At 44.4% G+C, this 21,319-nt stretch overlaps 1 protein-coding gene across 5 annotated transcripts in view; it reads left to right on the forward strand.

The window, feature by feature from the left end:
- The window catches only part of HSPBAP1 (HSPB1 associated protein 1), a 66,475-nt gene extending 46,775 nt beyond the window's left edge, over window positions 1-19,700 (forward strand). For 3 of the 5 annotated variants that reach the window (XM_090046006.1, XM_090046007.1, XM_090046008.1), the window contains 4 exons: window positions 877-1,048; window positions 13,139-13,222; window positions 18,803-18,913; window positions 19,102-19,700. In XM_090046006.1, the coding sequence (XP_089902132.1) occupies window positions 877-1,048; window positions 13,139-13,222; window positions 18,803-18,913; window positions 19,102-19,647 (913 nt within the window). In that variant the 3' untranslated portion in view covers window positions 19,648-19,700. The remainder of the gene's footprint in view (window positions 1-876; window positions 1,049-13,138; window positions 13,223-18,802; window positions 18,914-19,101) is intronic. The other 2 variants (XM_090046009.1, XM_090046010.1) reach the window with 2 other exon arrangements.
- Window positions 19,701-21,319: the final 1,619 nt, after the last annotated feature.

A 21,319-nucleotide genomic window follows, 5' to 3' on the forward strand; every position in this document is an offset into this window, starting at 1 on the left:
TACATACAAGAGGGGTTATGACACACTTGCTCAGCCTATTACACTGAAAATTAAATAAATAGTCTAGATCTAGCAGCTAATCAGCTGTCTACCAAGGGGGCATGTTTTTATCCATTATACTTGTAGGAACACAGGTCATCGAGCCTAATCCCCTGCTGGGGACCATGTCCCCTCCTACACACCATGGCCACAAAGCAGCCCATAAGTTAGGCTCTTTACTGCAAGGACTACATGCACATTTATTATGTGCTACAAGAAGAGAACAGGAAAGACAGGGACACCATCAAATCCTCATGCTGATAACAATAGCAAATGAGCCCCAGCTTGTCCTGAATCAAGAAAGCAAGAGATTTAAATAAGAATTATGTTTCCCTGACTCACATACCAAAGTAAGAAATGCAAATAAAAACATCTCCCAACTGCGCTGCTATTGCTACCCGTGTTGTACGTGTACTGTGCTGTCTACTTAGACCAAGCAGGGGTCTTGCATACATTAATGAACAAGAATATATTTACCTAATGAAAACCTAATCCCAGTACACGTTTGGTGGATTTATAAGAGACACATCAGAATTTGCTAACACTGTAGGTCCACCTGTAGATGCTACACATAGTTTGATAAAACGAGGAGGAGTCAGATGGAAGAAGTGCATAGCCTCCATGCAAAAATAATTGGTTAGAAGCCTCAAATCTTTGAGTTAAACATCTGCAGAATATTTGAAATCATTTTTAGCAAGACTTGCCAGTATTCTGACTGTGTAGAAGACTGAAACAGCAAAGCAGATTTATGTTTTATTGAAAACCTCACTATTGCCTTTAGTCACCCACTGTAACTAGCCTGCACTGAACCCACTTTTATCTTCTCTCTACTTTCAGGAAAAGATGGCACCTTTTCCCACCCAGCGATGCCTGTTCCCTTTATCCCACCAGGATCCCTTATGAGGAATCCAGCGTATTCAGCAAAGTCAGTGTTGTCAATCCTGATCTGAAACGCTTTCCTCTGTTTAAGAAAGCAAAGCCCCATGTGGTTACTCTCAGTCCAGGCCAGGTACCACCCACATTTAAACCTTATATTTCTTTGGAAATTGTAGTAAAGAGTCTGCATTGCATAAACAGCAAGACTGCTGGGGCGTTCTTTCCTCCTTGCCATCTCCTCTGCATCGAGTAGTTTGCTGGTTATCAAACTTTGCTTTGCTAATTCCTTTTGAAATAGAGTTTGCTTTGCTCACTTTTTGCTCAGCCTTTTGAAAAAAAACTACATGCACTTGGAGAATTAGCTCATAAGACTGCTTGGTTTCTTAATAGCTCATGCAGGCATCTCTAGATCCTTGCTTTAAAAAGTTGCTTAAAAACTTTTCAGCACAGTATTCTAACCCTGAAACCAGGATGTGGCATAAAATATCCTTGATTAATGAGCACAGAGAGCCAGCAGCAGAACTCATTTATATTTGGAGGGTGAGGAATAACCTTCACTGTGGAACATTTGCCCAACTTGTTGCTTTAATGGGAGAGTATTTATAATAATGATGCGTGCACATAGCGTGCACGTCTTCCCAAGACTCCAGAGCACCGTGCAAGGGCGTAGGAACATTATTAGCTCTGTCTCACTGAGAGGGGCACTGAGAAGTCAGTCTTTGAAAGTTAGGCCACAAGTGACTAATCAGGGACAGAACTGAAATGGAGCTCAGGTGTATTGGGTCCTGATCTCTGCTCAGCACTATCCCACCTCGATTTACTTGCGTTCTTTTGTTTCAGCAATGTACGCCCTTGTAAAGTGATCTTCCAAATGGAGTTTTGAGAGCTTTTCGAAGTAATTTTACTGTATGGCACAGAATATTAGTGCTTTACACTAGGTTTGTGCCAAAAATGGGATGAATGGTTTGGCCACTTGCCCTCCTCAAGGTGATAGTGTCAAGTTCTTCTTTTCTGGGTGCTAAATTACTAATTTTTAATACCTGCAGAACTGCAAGTTCATGCAGCATAGCATTATCCCTTGTACCAAACCCTAGTATTTCAATTCATAATCTCTGTGTGAATGATCTTGTGCGATAACAAACCTCTAATATGATCTTAATTTTAATTAGGCTTAAAGCAATTACAAATTAATCTTGTTAAGAATAAAGGTCTTGAGCCAGCTCAGTGATATAGGCATTCTGTAGTGCCACAAAGGAGATGCAGTTTGAAAGGCCAGATACCCAAGCTTACTTGCACACAAACTGCCTCACAGGCAGTGATGTACCGGTGTGTGTATGTGCGTGCATGTGTGAGTGAGCGAGCGTGTGTGCATGCATGTACCTTTAGCCATTCCTGAGCAGGCTTTTGGGATGCCACCATACAAGTCTTTCTTAGCTAGAAGGCGGCTGGCTGCTGTTTTGGGACTCTTATTGTTCAAGTAAGGGAGTAGGGAGGGACTTGGAAGGAGCATTTGTTTATTATTTAGTATGAGTCTTTCTTATTAAGACATAGACGTAAGACATGCTCAATCTTTGCTTTCAGGTAGAATTAATACAATTGCATGAGGATTTGCAGTCAGCTTTACTGTGTGATCAATTTGTAGTAATCCTCCCTCCATCCCCAAATGTTTTGGATTAGGAATTGTAATGATTGAAAACTAAAGACAAAGGTAGTGTTGGGGATTCAGGAAAGCAACTGCATGTAGGCTGGGTGCAGCTCTGAATATCAAAAATATAATGTGGCTAATGCCACCTTCTGGCCATGGTGGCTCATTGTGTCTGTTATTGGCCTCTTTTAACACTCATATTGAAAGGTTTAGCATACCGTACCAGCACAGAATGCAGCCCAGTGTACATTCATTACAGCATTTGTGACCGTACTCCTTTTCACTGGAAGAAGGGCCTGACCCCACTCCTATCTTAAATAGATTGTATGAAGACTGCACTTCTTTCAAAGGGGTTTGCATCTAAACTTGGCTAGTGGCCTTTGGCATCATTTTTTTAAAAAGCTTCAATACAGCCATGAAAAATGAACAAGTATTGCACCAGACAATTCATTTGGGATGCCAATGATACTATTTAGCCAGCTAGCAGGATATGCATGGATACCTGAGGAGCTAGAGCTCTGTTCTAATATTTGCAAAATGAGAGAATTTTTAGAGGCTGCTGTTGAAAGTTTAGCTGTAGATGTCTACTACATAATTCCACAGGGGAAAACAGTAATTGTAGACCAGGGCAGCAGATTGGGTGAGTGCTGATTCATGTGCATCTACCAAACCTACACTTTTTCACCCAAAGTAATGCTGCTCTGCTTTCTTTGTTCTGAAGTCTCTTAATGTTCCTGGCAATGTTTTGCTCATTTTCACAAACATACCAAAAGCACTTTAAAACAAACCCCACCAAGCAAGCTAGACAGGGCACTTCATTTGCGCCTTTTGTCTCTGCACAAGATGTGAACAGACCATGTTTAATGCACTTTAGGATGCTCTAGAAGTACATTATTGACTAGTTTTTCCCTTTGCTCTGCTTTCTGTCTGCTGTGACTGCTTCCCTGCCTCATCTTCTTGAGGCAGCCATTCTCTTTTCTATCACTCCCGTGTCCCCATGCACACAAGGCTAGGAGAGCTCTGCTGGCTGCAGCAGCAGCTGTCTCCTTACCCTGTACACATTGGAAGGGGTCCTGATGTGCACAGGGCTGGGAAACAGCTGCTGCTGCAGACCTCTTCTGGCCCTGTGCACATGGAGACAAGTCCCATGCCCAGCAGAGCTTCTCCATGTAGCCCGGGGCTGGCCAGGAGCTGTTCTGCTTCTGGGACAGAGAGCTCCCCAGTCCCAGTGTGGCTTGGTTCTCAGCCCCCCACGGGTCTAAAGTAGTAGCTTTGAGATTTGGCCCAACCTAGTGTCACACTGCTTCACTTGATATTGGGTGTGTCTGCATGAGACACATCACTGCACAGTAAACTTATCTACTGCATAGTAAACCATCATCATCTGTGCATGCACACCGGCTACACATGTGCCCTGTCCAGGAGCTGAGTAGCACTGGGACTGGGGGGACAGAAAGCTACCCTCTGCTCAGCTCCTGGCTCCATGACAGGACACAGATAGGCAGTGCACACTTGCAGACAGTGATGCTTCACTGCACAGTAGATTAGTCTCATGTAGACACATTCAGTATGAAGTAATGCAGTGCAACATTGGGTTGGGCCAAATCTCAAAGCTACTACTTTGCAGTGTTCTCATCTCCTGTTCTGACCTATGGTGGTGGTGAGATTTCTGGTTTTGTGCCTTGTCACATGCTAGGGTTTGAAGTGGTGATTTTGGGGAGTCCTTGGGTCACTAGTTGCCTCTGAATGCATGGGACTAGACTTGCCAACCCAAAAGGCCCCCTCCGGTTCTGTATTCCCATGTTTACTGTGCTGTCCCCTAGTCTTTATGCAGGCAGAACCCTCTGATTTCAATGACGGTTTTACTCAGGTACCTGCTTTACCACTAAGTAAGGATATAAGAAACGAGTCCTGAGTGATAAGCAGCAGTAGCAAGCAAATTCTTAACAAACAAAGAAAGGCCCTGTCTCTTCATAAATATCCTTGAAAATAAAGAAGAGATTAGGAATACAAGGAATGCATTTATTCAGACTCTTGTTAAAAAGCAGGAAAATATTCAGGCTCAGACACTTTATGAAAGGGGCTTTAATGAAAAGGTGCATTTGCTATAATAGGGGTTTTTAAATGATTTTAACTAAAGGAGATTTCAAGATGCAAAGGTAGCACAGTATATAGTGTTTGATTAAGACTGATAAAACCACTTTGGGGGAGGAGATCGGTGCATGTGAGGCAGCAAAGCAGGCCATCATAGTGCCTTGGAGAGCAAGTAATCTCGCTGATAAAGTGGAAAGCCATCAGAACTATTCTGCCTGCCACAGAAAAACTGGAAGAATCAGAGAAACCAGTCATGGATTTCTGCCATTACTGATGATGAGCTGCCAGAGAAGGTGGCTTCAAAAACTTTCCACCTCAGTCAGCAGTAAAGTGAAAAGTCCTAGATAAATTACTGATCACCTCCCCTCTCTCTCAACCCCAAATTTAAAATTTAAATAAAGCTATCAGTTCCATGTATCCCTTTATCTACCCCAAAGAAAATCCACTAATGATATCCCCCTCCCCTTCCCTTTCCATCAGTTTGCCCACCGTCCAGCTTCAATATGCTAGGTTTCCCCCTCCCCGTGTCCGTTGCTGGAGCTCTCCAAGTGGCTCCCCTTCCTCACAGCTGCAAGTCAAGTCACCTGCAATTGCTGCTGGTAGCAGGAATGCTGGACAAGACCTCGCATGGCTGACTGGGTAGTCAGGGTTTCCTCTGCCATTGGGATGAGAGGTCATTTGTGAAATAGATATCATAGACATTAGGGCTGGAAGGGACCTTGCAAGATCGAGTCCAGCCCCCTGCCCCAGGGGCAGGAAGTCAGCTGGGGTCAGATCACCCCAGCAAGATAATGCATCCTCCTTGACAGCTGATGACTGGGTCTGGAAACTGGGCAGTCATTTTCAGGTCAGGGAGCCATGCTGGTGAGTTGGGGCTGACGAGTCTTGCAGCTCTTACCTAGCACCAGCTGTTGAGACATTAAGTTGCCAGTGGGCAGGCAGGCATTAGCAGGGAGAGCCCTGGGCTTCATGACTCCAGTCTCCAGAACAAGGACATGCCTCAGCAGCATGCAGGGGAAGAAGCTAGTAGAGGTAGGTTGTGTGCCCTCAAGGGAAGGGCAGCCTAATTAACAGACCTGGCGCTGAATTTTTTTTTAACAGACTTCAGATATTTTACGCCTTTCCCTCCCCAAGTCCTTCTGCACATCACTTTTTAGTGGAATTACCCAGTATTTTTTTTTTTTTGCGGTAAACAGTGAATTACTTAAGTAAGCCTACTTTGCTTCTGAGGGAGGTCAGCCTTTCTCTTTTGAAAGCAAAAAAGGTCACAGGCACCCTCTTCCATTCACTTGGTATTGCTCTAGCAGCTACCAAGTTTATCCTCTTCAGTGATCATTTCAACCCATAATGTAGCTCAGCATCTTCCTATTTAATCTCTAGGAGATGCTGTCTTCTGCTGTAGTGTTTTACCCTTTCCACTTCATCTTTTCAGGAAATTCATGCAAATACCTTAGTTTGTGCCTTTATCTGCGGTGAGGTAAATTTGCCATCTGCTAGCCAAAATTGTAAAAGTACCTGAGTTGCTTACAGCTACCAAATACATCCATGAGTTGCTTCTGAGCAATCATTTATTCATTTTTGCTCCTTTCTTTCACCCTCCTGCAGTGGGGTGGCTTGAGTGAAAGGAACGCTGATGGAGAATTATCTCTTCCCTTGGAATATATAATTCACTCTGTACTTTGTGTTTTGGCCCAACTTTTTGCCAACTTCTGTAAATCCACATTGTAAACATTTGCAGGTTCATTGTGATTTACCTGCATCTCCCATTGGTTTTTCAGCTGTGACTACATTCCCATGCCCTACATCAGCGTCCAGATATATGGAAGTCTCCTTTGCTTCATTGCTGAGTTGGAGGAATTTGTCTTTTCCTCTCTCTAAAACCAGGCATATCAAAGTCCCTCCTTGTCTACTTCTTTTTCTCACACCAGAAATGCCATGTCTTCCTGTGTGACACACTCCCAAGAAGGATACGCGCCTTGTTTTTGAAAGGCAGAATATAGGAAAAAACTATTTTTCCAGAGTCATGCCTCAGAGCTGACTGCACACAACAGTTCGCTCACCTTCAACCAGCTCACTGTTCTTCAGGCCACAGTGTTAACTCTAAATTGGCATCAGCTTTTGGTTGCTCAGACAAAAGCTGCTGCCAGTTCAGCAGCGGCTGTCATGGCTCGCAGTGGCTCTGCGCATTGGACTCCACCCCTGCTGTCTGCTAGGCCAGGGAGAACCAACAGCTGTTTTGGGAGCCATTAGAGCTCAGCATCTCTATGCTTTTATTCCAGTGAGAAACAATCAGCTCCCTTAATTAAGATATACACTCCAATTTTTGAGGGCTGATTTTTTTTGGAAAAAGATGTGCATGATATGTGAGTAAATATGGTATTTCCAACATTCAGCAAGTTTCGTTCTCTTGCCAGGCATATTTTTGGATTTGGATTGCTTGCTTGCTTGCTGTTTTGTCCATCTTCCCTAAAGTTTTGCCTGTTTGCGTTTGATAATTTTGCATTTCTCACCAGCATAAATTCGCATTTTAACGATCGTATGCTTACTAAACACAGCTGTTCTCCCCACCTTTTATTTATGGGACCTGGTTCGCCTCTTGTAGTCAAAGCTTTGTAGCTGCTTAATAAATTGTATAAGCGACAGCTCCAAAAATGTACATCTTTTGCAGTGACTAAATTTGATGTGGTAGCAAGTAGGATATCCACATCTGCTCCTCTAGTCAGAGACTCCACCCCCCCATCAAGACATTCTCATTTTGCGAACACCACCTCTTATTTAAGTTTGCTGTGAGTCTCTTAATAGCAGCTGTTCTTTTCTTAAAGATCAAATTTCAGGTTACTACTGAGAATCTGAGTTTGTCTCATTTACACTGAACGATTCCAGCAGAGAATCTCTTGAAACATGAATCCTAAACATCCCAACACTAGAGCGCAAACAGAAAGAAAAGTACTATGTAAATCCTTGCTCTTTACCCATTCCCCCTCATTTCCCATATGTTACATACCCCTCCTCTTTAGTTTTGCATTCACCATCTTTTATCAAGTTTTGCCATTGAAAAATATTATTACATCAGAGCAGAGGTGCTCATCCTGTGGCCCACAGGCCAGATCTGGCCCTCAGAGCCCTGTCATCCAGCCTGCAGGGCTCCCCAGGGCCTAGAAGTTTGGTGGTAGGAGAGCGATGGCTACATTAATTGATGCTCCCCTTTTTCCAAACCATGGGAATCCCCATGGGCCAGAGAATGTAGCCAGGTTTGTGGCATGTGGGGTTGGACTGGCAGATGGCTGGAGCCAGGCATGCGGGGTTGGCCTGCTCACGACACCTGTGGACTGACCCCGCACGGGATCCAGCCATGGACTGACCCCACACCATTCATCTGGCCCATGGAGCTCCAAGGTTGGGCACAGCTGCTCTAGAGAATTACTCTCAAAGTGTCCTGGTCCCGTACGTTTGATTCTTGTCTCCTATCCATGGAAAGGTGTTTCTGGGTTATGGAACAGTATAAAGACCTGGGAAAGTAGCCCTGTACTACTTCCTTCAGTTCCATCTCCCTTTGTCTTTTTTCACTTGACCTTGCAAGCACATAGATGAAATTTCCATAGAGATATTCCCACCAAAGTCTATGGGCCTACACACTTCAGTAAAATACTTATGTGAATAAGTGTTTGCCTGATCAGAACATTTAGGTTGAAACCTGTTCAGAGCAGGAATAATTTTTTAAGCCCATTTGTGTAGCGCCTCATCTGCTTTTTGACTAGCTGAATAAATCACCATTGTAAGTCTTTCTTAAACTGTTTTTCCTCCATAGATCTGTCTGTTCCATGCACTTTATGATTTGTGAGCTTCCTGACTGCTGGTTGTGTTTATTAGTAATATATGCAAGTGCTGAGCGCCCATACTTTACTAGTTTCCCTTTCAGCTCAGTCTTATTGTTCTCTGTTTAGGGATTGCTTTCTACTGTATTCTTCAGCTTTGTAACCAGGTTCAGCCTTTTCTTTACACCCTACACAGCTCCTAAGAACCCAATATGTACAGTAGAATAGGGCAGAAATTGCTCTATAACGTTCTTTGCTATTCAGTTAAGGGCACTGAAAACTCTTCAGAGCTGACATCAAAGCAAGAGGAGGTGGACCCTAGAACCTGTTGGGTGTTTCAACCTTGCATGAATGTATGGTGTAATAGTCACTGAATAACATACAGCTTCAACCAGGGTATAATGGAGTTGGAGTCCATGGACAGGGTCTGGGGTACAGACATCCTATAGGAAAATCCCTGAGAACAACCAGACTTGGGTAAAAAGTTTTTATCTAAGGTTCGTGTGTTGTCTTGTGATGGTGGTTTGAGTAGCTGCCTACATAGCCCAAGCCTAGAGAGGATGTAATTTGGACCATGCTTCCCATGTGCCTGTGTGCACATGCAGAGTGCAGAACAAGGCGGGCACTGCACTGGCTTTTACAAATAAACATGGAAGGAAAAACCTGTGTTTCCTCCAACCCCCATGACTCACCTGTAGTGTGACCTTGAGCAAATCACTCCTCTGTGCTTCTGACCTTGGCCTTTCTTTCTTGTGTCGATTGTGAGCTCTCTGAAGGGGATGGTCCCTTGCTGTCTGTTCACACATTGATCTCAGCTGGAGCTGCTGTAATGCAGATCATAAAAACCCGAATTTACTACATGGGACATGCTACAAAATATATAGCATTTCATTTAAAAGAAATAAACTGTTTCTAAGGAGGAAGGTGGCAGTTAAATTCCTCACAGAGCTTCTTAAGGCCAGGGGAGATGACACTTTAACAGCAGCATAACTGATATTTTACGCCAACATAAAACAGAGCAGATTGGCAATGTGAACCCCTATACGAGAGGAATTTTGTTCAATCCAGTGCAATATCCCCAAAAGAACTGGGGGTAAGATGGCAGTGGTGCAGTTATTGTTTATCCACAACTTATCCTGGGGGAACTTTGTTTGTTCAAGGGAAGCTGAATGTGACCTGCTTGCCTCCCACCTGGTGGTAAAGTGCTCTAACAGCTGCGTACAGCATCCCTGGGATAACTGCATGTTTGTCCAGCCCAATGTAAGTTATGCTGGGATTTAATGTTAAAAAGAATATATATGTTACAGTGGTGCAAATGTGGCATCTGTCCAGGCCCAAAATCCGTTTCCCGTGATTAGGTGAATGCAGCAGTGTCAAAGCCTCCATACAACTGCCTCCACGAGTGAGTCAGTGGTCCAGGGTACTCAGTGATTTACTTTCTTCAGGAAGAAGAGCTGAAAGATCAGCACTCAAGTGAGTTCTGTTTATGGCAATTGATTTTTTTAAAATAAAAATGAGTAGATAATAAATGATGTGTTTGCTGCTGTGTTGTTCTTGAGGCAAAGACGATTCCCTCATTTTCCATTCTTGTTCTGCATTTTTTACTACTCTGTAGAGTAATGCCCCCCACTGAAGTAACAGACTCAGATCTGGTAATTTAGGCAGTTTCGTATTTGTTGGTTTCTTCTTCCCCACCCCTCTTTTTCCTCTCCTGAATCTCTCTTAGGAAGGATGAGTGCAGAGTTATACAAGTTGGCATCATTTATTAGTGGAGTACAAGACATAAAATTTTAGCAAGTGCCTGCAGCTCTACAGCCATAAGTACATTTCCCCCATCATTTCTTCTCTATTCCTCCCTATGCTCCCTTCCCTGGTCATAAATCTGAACCTTAGAAATGAAATCCTGGCTCTGTAGAAATTAATGGGAATTTGGCCATTGGCTTCCATGGGGTTAGGGCAGTAGTCTCCAAATGTTTTTGTTTGCGCACCCCTATCAGTAAAAAATTTTTGAGCATGCACCCCCAATATATGTATATTTATATAAATATGAATAGAAGTTCTAATATTTTTTCCTGTACTCCAGTGGATCGTCTTGCACACCCCCTGGGGTATGCGCACCCCACTTTGGAGACCACTGGGTTAGGGGATAATCAGTGACCTTCAGGCACTGACTCTCACTTTTTAGCACATTCACCCCAATCTACCAGAGCAGAGGAGGTATAATTTACTCTCTGCTAGGGGCCTTATTGTTAATGAGAATTAGACACTTACAGGAGTTTTGCCACTGACCTCAGTGGTTCCAGTTTTGATCCCTAAAAGCAGTATTGCATAAACCAGCAAGGTCCATCTCCAGCTGGTGAAAGCATCTGTAATGTGTTTAGATTTCTGCACCATGCCTGCATCTGAATGTTTGGTTTTCTTTGTTTCATGGTCATGCTGCATTGTGCTGACAGCTCCAAGATTTGGTCTTCTTCTGTGACCTCCCTCCTGCTCTGTTCTGTGTTTTGTATGAGGCACACTCTCCAGCTATCCTGACCCCAAAGAGCTCCAGCCTTGTGCTTGTTTTAAATTGAAATATCCAAGCGGTATTTCAGCCTGCACTCCCAAATTCACTCTCTGTAAGCCCCTCATCTAACACAGACTGCAGTGACTCTCAGGAAGCTACTCAAGTATGTGAAGTTAAATGATGTGTTTGTAAGGCTAGGGCCTCGGTGCTTATTTTCCATGTTGTTTCTAGTAAACTCGTATTATCTGAAAACTTGGTTATCTCGATAGTGGGACTTCTTAGAAGTAATTTGTGCCTCTAACAAGAAAAAAAATGGCCACAGTTTAGATAGAGATCACCGTACTGTTCTGAAGTGCATCTTTTTATCTGTTTGTCTCTGCCTCCAACCAATTTCCTTGCCCAGTCAAAAATTGTCTTTTATGTTCTTCCTGATAACCCGAAGTTAATCTGCTATTCAGTAATGTAGAAAGCTACAGCTGTATCATCAAAACAGTGATGTCTTTATATCATAAAAGCCAAGGTTTAGAATCAATGTTATGTCACAAATATCAGCACTAGTGCAGCTGTAAAGCTTTGATTTAAAATAGATCAACCTGATTTTTGAGGGCACCTTATTTTGCAAAATGTGCCACCAAAAATGACAAGTCAAATACAAAAAGATTATTTGCCAGAATTAAAGCTGCACATAATTAATCACCTTGATGAACGTTAGGACGCTCACTTCCTGGGAAGCCAACTGGCAGGCCTCAAAGAGGCTGGGATGCCGTCTGAACTGGGGACTCTACAAAGAATACTTGCTTGGCAGGGAATAGCTAAGACCTCCAAAGCCCTGCCATGCCTCGCTGAGCCAGGCGGGGGTCCTTTATGCTCTGAAACTCCTTTATCTGTATGGTTGTGGGGTCATAGCCCTTTTCAAATCAGAGGAGTTTGAATAAGAGGTTGCTTAGGGTTGTGTCCACTTTGGAGATCATAGTTATGGGAGTGAAAACTGAATAGCTTGAACCAGATGCCATGCTCTTTAGTGGCCAAGAGGAGACATGAACATGTAGCTGTTTGCATCCTATATCTGACTCTACTCTTATGTGAATCTGAGCAAGCCACTTAGTCTTTTTGTGCCCTTCTGTAGCTATGTCAGTGCTACAGACATATCCAAACTAGCTTTAAATTTATTAACTCAGGTATTAACAGTCATAAAAAAATAGGATTTTTTTCCCTCTCCTATTGCTACATGTGTCAGGGTGGGGACGGTTGGGGGTCACCTTCCTCAGAAGTATTGAGGAGTATTTTGACAGCCAGTGCTCATACTGAGATTAAAACACTTAGGTTCCTGGCTTGAGGGTCTTGTCCCTCCATTCAGGGTCAGGCCGATCACCACATTTGGGTTCAGGAAAGAATTTTACCCTATGGTCAGACTGGTGTGGACGGTGGGAGTTTTTGCCTTCCTCTGTAGCAGTGGGTGTGACCCACTTCCTTGGATCCCAAGTGTATTTTAACAACATTGGCTGCTGGTGTCCCCTTCTCTTACTCTATACCGGTTAGAGTGCTGTGCCTTGTGGTTTTGTGACAGGGTTGACTGTGTACTGGTAGCGATAGGTTAGCTAAGCCTATTTATGAGGTGCTGTGGATAGAGCTGATCCAGCTTCAGGCAGGGGGTTGGACTAGACAAGCTCCAGAAGTCCCCGCCAGCCCTACTTTTCTATGAGTCTAGCTATGGCATCACAGAGATCAGTGCAGGCTGCAAAACTTACCTCCTCCACCCCACAAAAGTAGGGTAAGCACTTGGGTGGTTGGCTGGTGCTAAGTGCTGTGCTGCTGCAGCTGCTGCTAACAGTTTAGTAGCTCAGGGGTGTTTACACAATACTATAGTCATTCTTGTGACTGGTGTATATGCACCTTATTCAAGGAGGCTGCTGTTACTTTGGGCTCTCCATACAAGAAGAAGAATGCACATTCTTTTAATGAATCTGTATCCAGTACATTGCTTTGCGCAGAAGACTACATCATCATTTTTGCCTTTAAGCTTCAAATTGGAAGTGCACTCCCAAGTGTCCCTTTCACAGAAGTATTACTCTTCCACTAAAGCTTCTACTATAGACTATTTGCTACAGTGAATGCAAAAATAGGGTTTCTGCCAATAATCTAATGACCGCATCTCTATTTCAGGTCCTGTTTGTTCCCCGACACTGGTGGCACTATGTAGAATCCATTGACCCCATCACTATCAGTATCAACTCCTGGATTGAACTGGTACTTTCCTTTTTAAGTCATTGCTATGCAGGGTTTCAATTTAAACACATGATATATCGAGTAATAAGCCCACTGGTTAAAAATAAATAATGCTGCCCCAGATCGGGTGACCTCATGAGCCATTTTAAAGTGGTTTATTATTATAATCATCTTACATTTACATATTCCCTTTCATCCTGAGGGATCCCAAAATGCTTACAGATTTGTGTTTTATACAAGGATCATTTATCACCCACTACTCAAATGCAGCTATTCTGGGCCAGTAACATTAAAACCATCATTTGGATTTCCTGGTATGTTTTTAGTAGGGGAAAATGGAGAGGGAGGAAATTAATGTCTCCAAGAAAATTTGCAAGGGGGAATCAACCAAGGCTGAGAATTAATACAATTCTGCCCTTGAGAAAAACACTTTAATTGTGGATCCATTATTCTGTTCTTCCTCCACATCTCCCTTGCTCGACTAAGACAAGCCTTGAATGGGCTAAGTTTAAATCTTCCTTTTCCTGAGCTGTTTTAGCCCCATCAGGTTTGCTGAGGAAGGGAGGAAGGTATCTTCCTAAAAACATGATCTTTCCTGACTAAGGATTTGAAGGCTCATGTACTCATATCTACCTCTGTTCAACAGAGCCCATGCATGTACATAAGCGCAACTTAAAAAAGAATAAAGTTTATAGTGTTAATGTATGCTTTAAGCAAGTGCTTTGCCATATGTCATGGAACTAAGCATGTTTTTAACATCAAAGACATGATTAAACACTTTGCTAAACCAGGGCCTGAATGCCAAACAATATTAATGCTGTAGAGCATGAGTTACGTGGAATGTATCAGTTGATGTTTCTGTGTGGGTTTGATTGAGTTTGGGTTAGATTTTCTCATTAACTAATCTTAGTTCATTTCTGCTCTCTTTAATCCTGGATTTTTACAGTGCACATTACCCACTATGTGTGCGGTGGCTCCAGTGGAAGTGTCCCACTTCCCGCTGCCCTCCCCATAGGTTTTCAAACATAAATCATATCACCATTAACAGTACCTGGATATAAAATACTACTGAGTGGGCAGAGAAAGATGCATCACAAAAATGCCTTCCTCTAACAGCTCTACTGGAATAGAAATCTGTAGGGAGCAGAATGATAGCGGACACAATAAGCACAAAAAATATGTTGGATCGCATAAGCCCAGCCTTTGCTGCGGGGGCCAAGTAGAGGGATGTGAGCCTGGGTGAACCTTAGTGTAAGGGTATTGGGTTAAAAGAACAATATAAAGCAGCCCTACCCCAGTTTCTTTCAGAGCCCCAAGTATAAATAGGGTCATGCCGGGACTAGTGAAAGCATCAAGGATCACCCTGCACTGTACTGATTCTGGACAAGCAGGGTAGCCCATAAGCAGCCATTGAAGGCTTCCATAAATGTGTGCCCCTTCTGGCACAGTGTTAACAGAGGTATGTAATTCAGGCTATGAGCTGCACCTGTCAGGAGGTTGGTGTCAGGCCTGTTTCACTCACAAATGCAAGAACTGGCTCCACAACGCAGCTTCAAAAGAAGGGTGTGCAAGAGCTCCGTGAACTCAAAGGTGCTCCACACCTTTGCATAGGACAGTCTGCCGCGGGACAGGAGTCCTGAGTTTGAAACCCTTCAGGCTGAGGCAGGCCCAGAACCCAGGTCCCTCATTCCTGGGTAAATGTTCTAGCCAAGAAGCTATTACTATTACTTCAACCTCTGATCCTATGACCCCAGCTGACTTCCTGCCCTTTGGGCAGGGGGCTGGACTCGATGATCTCCCGAGGTCCCTTCCAGCCCTAATGTCTGTGAAATCTATGAAATCTCTGTCCATGCTTTGGGACTGGGACAGTTGTGCTTTGTGCTGAGCTCCCTGCTCCTGTGCCATGTCAGAGAACACCTACCCATTCGTGCCTGAATCCCCTGCGAGGCCTAGTTTGTGAATCCCAAAGTGTCTTGTATGTGAAATAGATACCGAGAGGCTCAGCTTTTGCAAAATGGCAGCTTTTCTGGGCGTGTGCAGGAGCAGAACCTCAGGAAATTTTTGCCAGAAGAGTCAAATATCTACTCTTCAGACACCTAAGCAGCTAGGCCTGGAGAAGCAGGGGGCTGTAGATCACTCTTGGACTCAAGCATCTTAGTTCCACCTTAGTTATGTGTAGGTGCTAAATTTTTTTTGGATGTGGCCCTGAGCGACAGGGATAGTTGTTGGCTGTACTTTGTGTTTCCTTTCCTGTACTGCTTTCTGATTCTGTTCCCTAGCACTGCAGTACAGTGGAGACAAATCCTGAAGCTTCCCTAAAGCAGAGCTCTCACTAATGACAATCACAGTCTTCTTGGCATGTGGAGGCTGCTGGATTTTTCCTAGTCTGTTACCCAGAATTAACCCCCCTCCCTCCCTAAAGCAAAATGAATTACTTCAGCTAATAAGCAGATTGTGCAGCAATGTTTAACCTTAGAAAGTACTGCATGTAATCATTGTGGCACAGGTGACAGTTGATTACAGCCTATTATCCCTGCAGATGACAGCAACATTACTTTTACATGTTGGGTAATCCATCTATAAAAATAATGCGTGACATGGGCGCTAAAACATAATATTGAGAACATTCCCATTACCAATTCAATCAGTTCTCTCACTGGCAGCCGTTAACAGCTGCTTTCATTTTGACAGATGTGTGTCATGCCAGCATTTATAATCCTAGCGATAGCATTAATTATTTTGCCAAGATTCTGAATAACTATAGAAGTTTTAATTTGTTTTCAGTGTAATATAAGATATTCAAACCTTGCTTCCTAGAGAGCCAAGTCACGTGGTCAGTGCAGCCCTCATATTAAGCACAGCTGGACACATCCTTAGAGTGCAACACCTTGAAAAATGTTTACTGGATCCGCATATAGTAATGATGCTGTCAATTTGGGGTGGATCTTGTTATGAAAAGAAGCTGGTAAATGGATTCAGGTAGTCCCATGACAGTCCCCACCCTGCATTTCCTCATTGCACACACACAACCCCAGCAGCAGTATCTTGTCTAACTAGTACCGCACGTTCTCCTCTGAGAAGCCAAGTTGCATTATTGCCTTTAGCACCCTTCCCAGCCAGGCTTGCATAACACATATTGATTATTCATTACCCAAAGCAGCATTTCATCATTTGTAGCTGCCTGTTTACTTATGTCACGCTGCCATTTCTTCCAAAACCCAGCTTTCCTTCAAAAAGCACAAGTGAATCCAGAACTATGGATCCTTTTCTGATGTACCCACGACTGCAATGTCTAAAGGCTAAGCCTCACCTCACACCCTAATTAAAGCTTCCTTACTTCCTCTCCAGACCTAAAAAATTCTGATAAATAAAAGGCAGAGACTTTGACTTGTCTCATACATTTATACCTTTATCTGTTCTAATCTCCCAAAGTAGCCTGTGTGCATCTGCCCAAGGGATGGAGGGAGACACGAAGGTCTCCAAAACCCAAGAATCAATTACTTATTACTTATCTTTAGTTCTGACAAGCACATCAGCTTCCTTCATTAAAGGAAACATTTGTTTTCTCTCCCTTCTGTTGTCTGCAGCAGTACGAGCAGGCGTGTGCTGCTGTTGCATGACATGCTTCCTAGGAATTGGTTTTGTGCCTTAATAGTGCCTGAAGCATTTGACATCTCACTGTAACATCCTCTGTGCATTTTAAGTGCTTAAATTATTTTAAAAGTGTTCTTGTGTTCCTTGCTAAGGAGAGGAGCTGTGTTCTAGTCTTCAATTAGACACTAACATTGCACAGTATTATTTCAGATCCAGTTGACAAAGCACTAACAAGGGGAAGGGGTGCAAGTGGGAACCCATGCCTTCAACCTAGTAAAGGGGCACCTGGAGGGGTTGGATGTATTTCAGTCAACAGGCCCTGATGATCTTCATCCTGGGATACTTAGGGTATTAGCTGAAGTCATAGCGGATCCACTGGCGCAACACTTGGGGCACTCATGGCCATCAGGTCAGGTCCCAGAGGATTGGAAAAGGGCCAATGTGGTCCCTGTTTTCAAGAAGAGGAGAAAGGAGGAACCAGGTAACTATAGGCCAATTAGCTTCACCTCTATCCTGGACAAGACCTTTGAGAAAATTGTTAAGGGTCACATTTGTGGGGGACCAGTGGGTAAAACAATGCTAAGGGGAAACCAGCATGGGTTCATAGCAGGCAGATCCTGCCTGACTAACTTGGTTTCTTTCTACGACCAAGTCACAAAATGCTTGGATGAAGGAATAGCGGTAGATGTTATTTACTTAGATTTTAAAAGGGCCTTTGACACAGTGTCTCACCCAATTCTTATAAATAAACTAAACAGTTGCAATGTAGATTATTTATTACACAGGGGATCCACCCAGAGAGTGGTGGTGGATGGGTCAGTCTCTACCTGGAGAAATGTGAGCAGCGGAGTCCCCCAAGGCTCTGTCCTGGGACTGGTACCATTCAATAACTTCATTAGTGACTTGGATGAGGGAGTAGAAAGCACCCTGTTCAAGTTTGCAGACGACACCAAACTATAGGGGGAGGTACACAAACTGGAGGGCAGGAAGTGAATTCGGATGGATATGGACAGGCTAGGGAAATGGGCAGAACAGAATAGGATGCATTTTAACAAGGACAAGTGCCATGTGTTGCGCCTGGGGAGGAAGAACTGTCAGCAGTCCTACAGCCCGGGAGGCACCGCTCGAAGTAGCACAACTGCAGAAAAGGATCTCGGAGTTGTAGTCGACTGCAAAATGAACATGAGCCACCTGTGTGATGAAGTAATAAGTAAAGCTAACCACATCCTTTCTTGCATAAGTAAGTGGATCACAGACAGGTCCAGGGAGGTGATACTTCCCCTGTGTGCGGCATTGGTCAGGCCACAGCTGGAGTACTGTGTCCAGTTTTGGGTGCTGCACTTCAAGAGGGACGTAGATAACCTGGAAAGGGTTCAAAGGAGGGCCACCTATCTGGCTAAAGGGCTACAAGAAAAACCAGTTGAGGGAACTGAATCTCTTCAGCCTCCGCAAGAGGAGGTTGAGAGGTGATCTTGTGGCCATCTACAAACTCACTGGGGGGACAGCAGGAGATAGGGGATACGATGTTTACCAGGGCACTCATCGGGGTAACTAGAAACAATGGCCACAAACTGAAGGAGAGCAAATTTAGATTGGACATCAGGAAAAAATTCTTTACAGCGAAGGTTGCCAAAATACAGAATACGGTTCCAAGGGAGGTGGTGCTGTCCCTTCCCATGGAGGTATTTAAGAGGAGATTGGACAAACACCTGGCTGGGGTCATGTGACCCCAACACTTTCTTGCTCAGGGCAGGGGGTCGGAGTCAATGATCTAATAGGTCCCTTCCCACCCTAAAATCTATGAAACTATGAAACTTCCTTAATCGGGTAAGTCAGTGGGACCTCACATGAGAGCCACCTTGCTGGCTTCAAAAAGATCCTTCTAAAGTAAATAAGTATTTTCAAGTGAAGGCCCTTACTTTGGTTATTTCCAAGGCCTTCAGGCTTTCCACAGGCTTCTAAAATGCTACCTGTCCTCCAATTTATCTTTCTCTTTTCTTGGGATAGGATGCAGATCATGAAGCCCGTGTGGAAGAGGCAATAACTCGAACACTTGTATGTGCCATAAAATCTGCAGAACATCCTGGCAGTGCAGGCGCCTGGCTAAATCCTACAGAAGTAAGCTCTCTTTTGTTTCCATTAGCAGTGATAGCCTCAAGTTACTGACATTTGCTTAACTTACTGTGAGTCATCTTTGCCCATAAAAGAAATCTATAAGTGCCTTTTGTGTAGTAAAGAATGTCCCAGAGAAGATAATGACTGAAAAGAAATGTACTCTTTTAGCTATGTCGTTCTGTTTGCTTTAGGTCGAGGCCACATCGCATGAAATTAATCTTCAGTACTTAAATGGAGCTATGTCTGCATATTTGGAATATCAGAAGGCCGGTGTGTTACAACACAGATATCCGAGCAGCCATCGTACAGAGCGAATGATGAGTGCTTCATGCAAAAGGAGGAAAACACAAGTAATGGCTGAACCAGAGGACAACAAAGAAGCTGATTTTCCAACAGGTAAAACAGAAGAGGAGCAGAAAATACTTTTTGGGCCACATCTTATTCAAGTTTTGCCAGCATTTCAAGAAACAAGCTCGACAGGAGTCAGAGTAGTTGAAAGTGACCATAGAGAACTGATCAGCGAAAATGAAGGAGGACATTTTGGAAAATTACACTGCACTGGAAAGCAATCCATAATGACCAATGACTATGAAACACTAGCAGATCCAATGCGTTCAGACACCAGCGCAAACTCATCACAAACAGCCATTTCTACAAACGATTTGCTGGATTGTTTGGTTAATCCACAAGTCATCAGCTTAGTGACCCATCTCCTGCTGGAGAAAGCAAGAGTTTGATATCAAAGTACTGTACATTTCTGAAATGAAAAAAAAAAATAGCAGACTTCTTACCCTCACTTGTAATTGAATAGATGGTGGTGGATGTAGGCATGCTCCAGACCAGCACAACATTTCCAAAGGGCTAAGTGACAGAGTGAAAATGCAACAGGGAAGGATTTCTCAGGGTGATATCTTTTATTGAACTAGCTATGTAGTTGGGATAAAGTTAGACAAGCTTTTGAATGAAAATGAGCACCTGGGATACACTAATATAGGGGATAAAAGCAAAGGGAACATATATACATGCACTAATGCATCCATCAGCATTACAAAAACAATAGTACTGTCACTTAATCAGATTATATCAGGATTTCTATTTGTATTATATCTTATATCCAGGGTCGGCAACCCCTGGTACACGTGCCAGAGCACAGCACATGAAGCCATTTTGTTTGGCACGCCAAAGCTGGTCTGGGTCTGGACAGCTGCCACTGGCCATAGAGCCCAAGCTGCTTTCAGCAGGCAGTGGAGAGGCTGCAAGCCCTGATGCAAGCAGCCCAGGCTTCATGGCAGGCAGCAGCTGCCTAGATTCTGGGTTGGATGTGACAGGCAGCTGGGAGGCTGCAGCTGGTGCACTGTGGTCCAGAGCCCTGGCCCAACGCCATGGATGGCAGCAGCTGCATGTACACTTTGCACGATGGGGAAGGATCCTGGGGCTGTATAACCCCAGCCCCTTCTCTGCTGTGTGCCAGTGCTGGCCACAACAGGGCTCTGGACCCTGGTGCAACCACTTGCAGGCTCTTGGCTGCCTGCTGCAAGCAGCCCGGCGCTCTGGTAGTTGGCAGGGGCCTGCCCAGAGCCCAGGCTGCTTGTAGCAGGCAGCTGCACCGGGGTCCAGAGCCCCAGCCCGACCCATTGCTGGCAGCGGCTGCACGCGCACCTCAGAGAACATGGCAGGGAAGGGGCAGGGTCTGCACTGCCACAACAGGGATCAGGCCTCTTGTGGCTGCCCTGCTGTTCACCCCTGTGTGCCACCATCTTCAGAGTCCAGGCTGTGCAGTTTTTGGGTACTCAACCCAAAAGCATTGCCAACCTGTCTGATATCTTAAGTAATCCTGCAGCTTTGTACATCAGTGAACCTACCCTAGGTATGCAGAAGCTCAAGTGACATGGGGCATATTCAAAAACATCCGGTGGAGAGGAATGAGTCAGACCAGAGGCATAATGACACAGCTGGGCACCCGGGACAGCTGCCCCACACAGAGGCTGCTGAGGCAATTGCATGGCTGCAGTGGCAACTGTTTTTTCCACTCCTGCACCCCCACGTCAGTGCCCGGGGTAGTTTCCCCAGTGGCTCAACCCTTGTTATGCCACTGAGTCATAAAGCAAAACGGGAAGCGTGCCTGGACAACGTCTTGGTAGGAGGCAAATATATACACTCCGGGTGAACACCAGTATTTGGTCATGGGACCCCGGACCCTGTAACAGGGAGAATCCTGCAAAATGCAGCCACTGTGGGGGATGAAGGTAGGTTGTGACCTCCCCTTGAAGATGCCCGGGAGTATCTGGCATTTTAAGGTTCCTGACAATATTGAAAAGGGTGGATACAGTTAATCCACTTGAACATGTCCTGAACTAATGGGCCTGATTTGCCTCACAGCCGCAGGGAGTGCAGCTTGCACAGGGGCCA

The sequence above is a fragment of the Crocodylus siamensis genome, chromosome 4, assembly GCF_052110815.1.
Source record: "Crocodylus siamensis isolate JL-2025a chromosome 4, ASM5211081v1, whole genome shotgun sequence".
NCBI lineage: Eukaryota > Metazoa > Chordata > Crocodylia > Crocodylidae > Crocodylus > Crocodylus siamensis.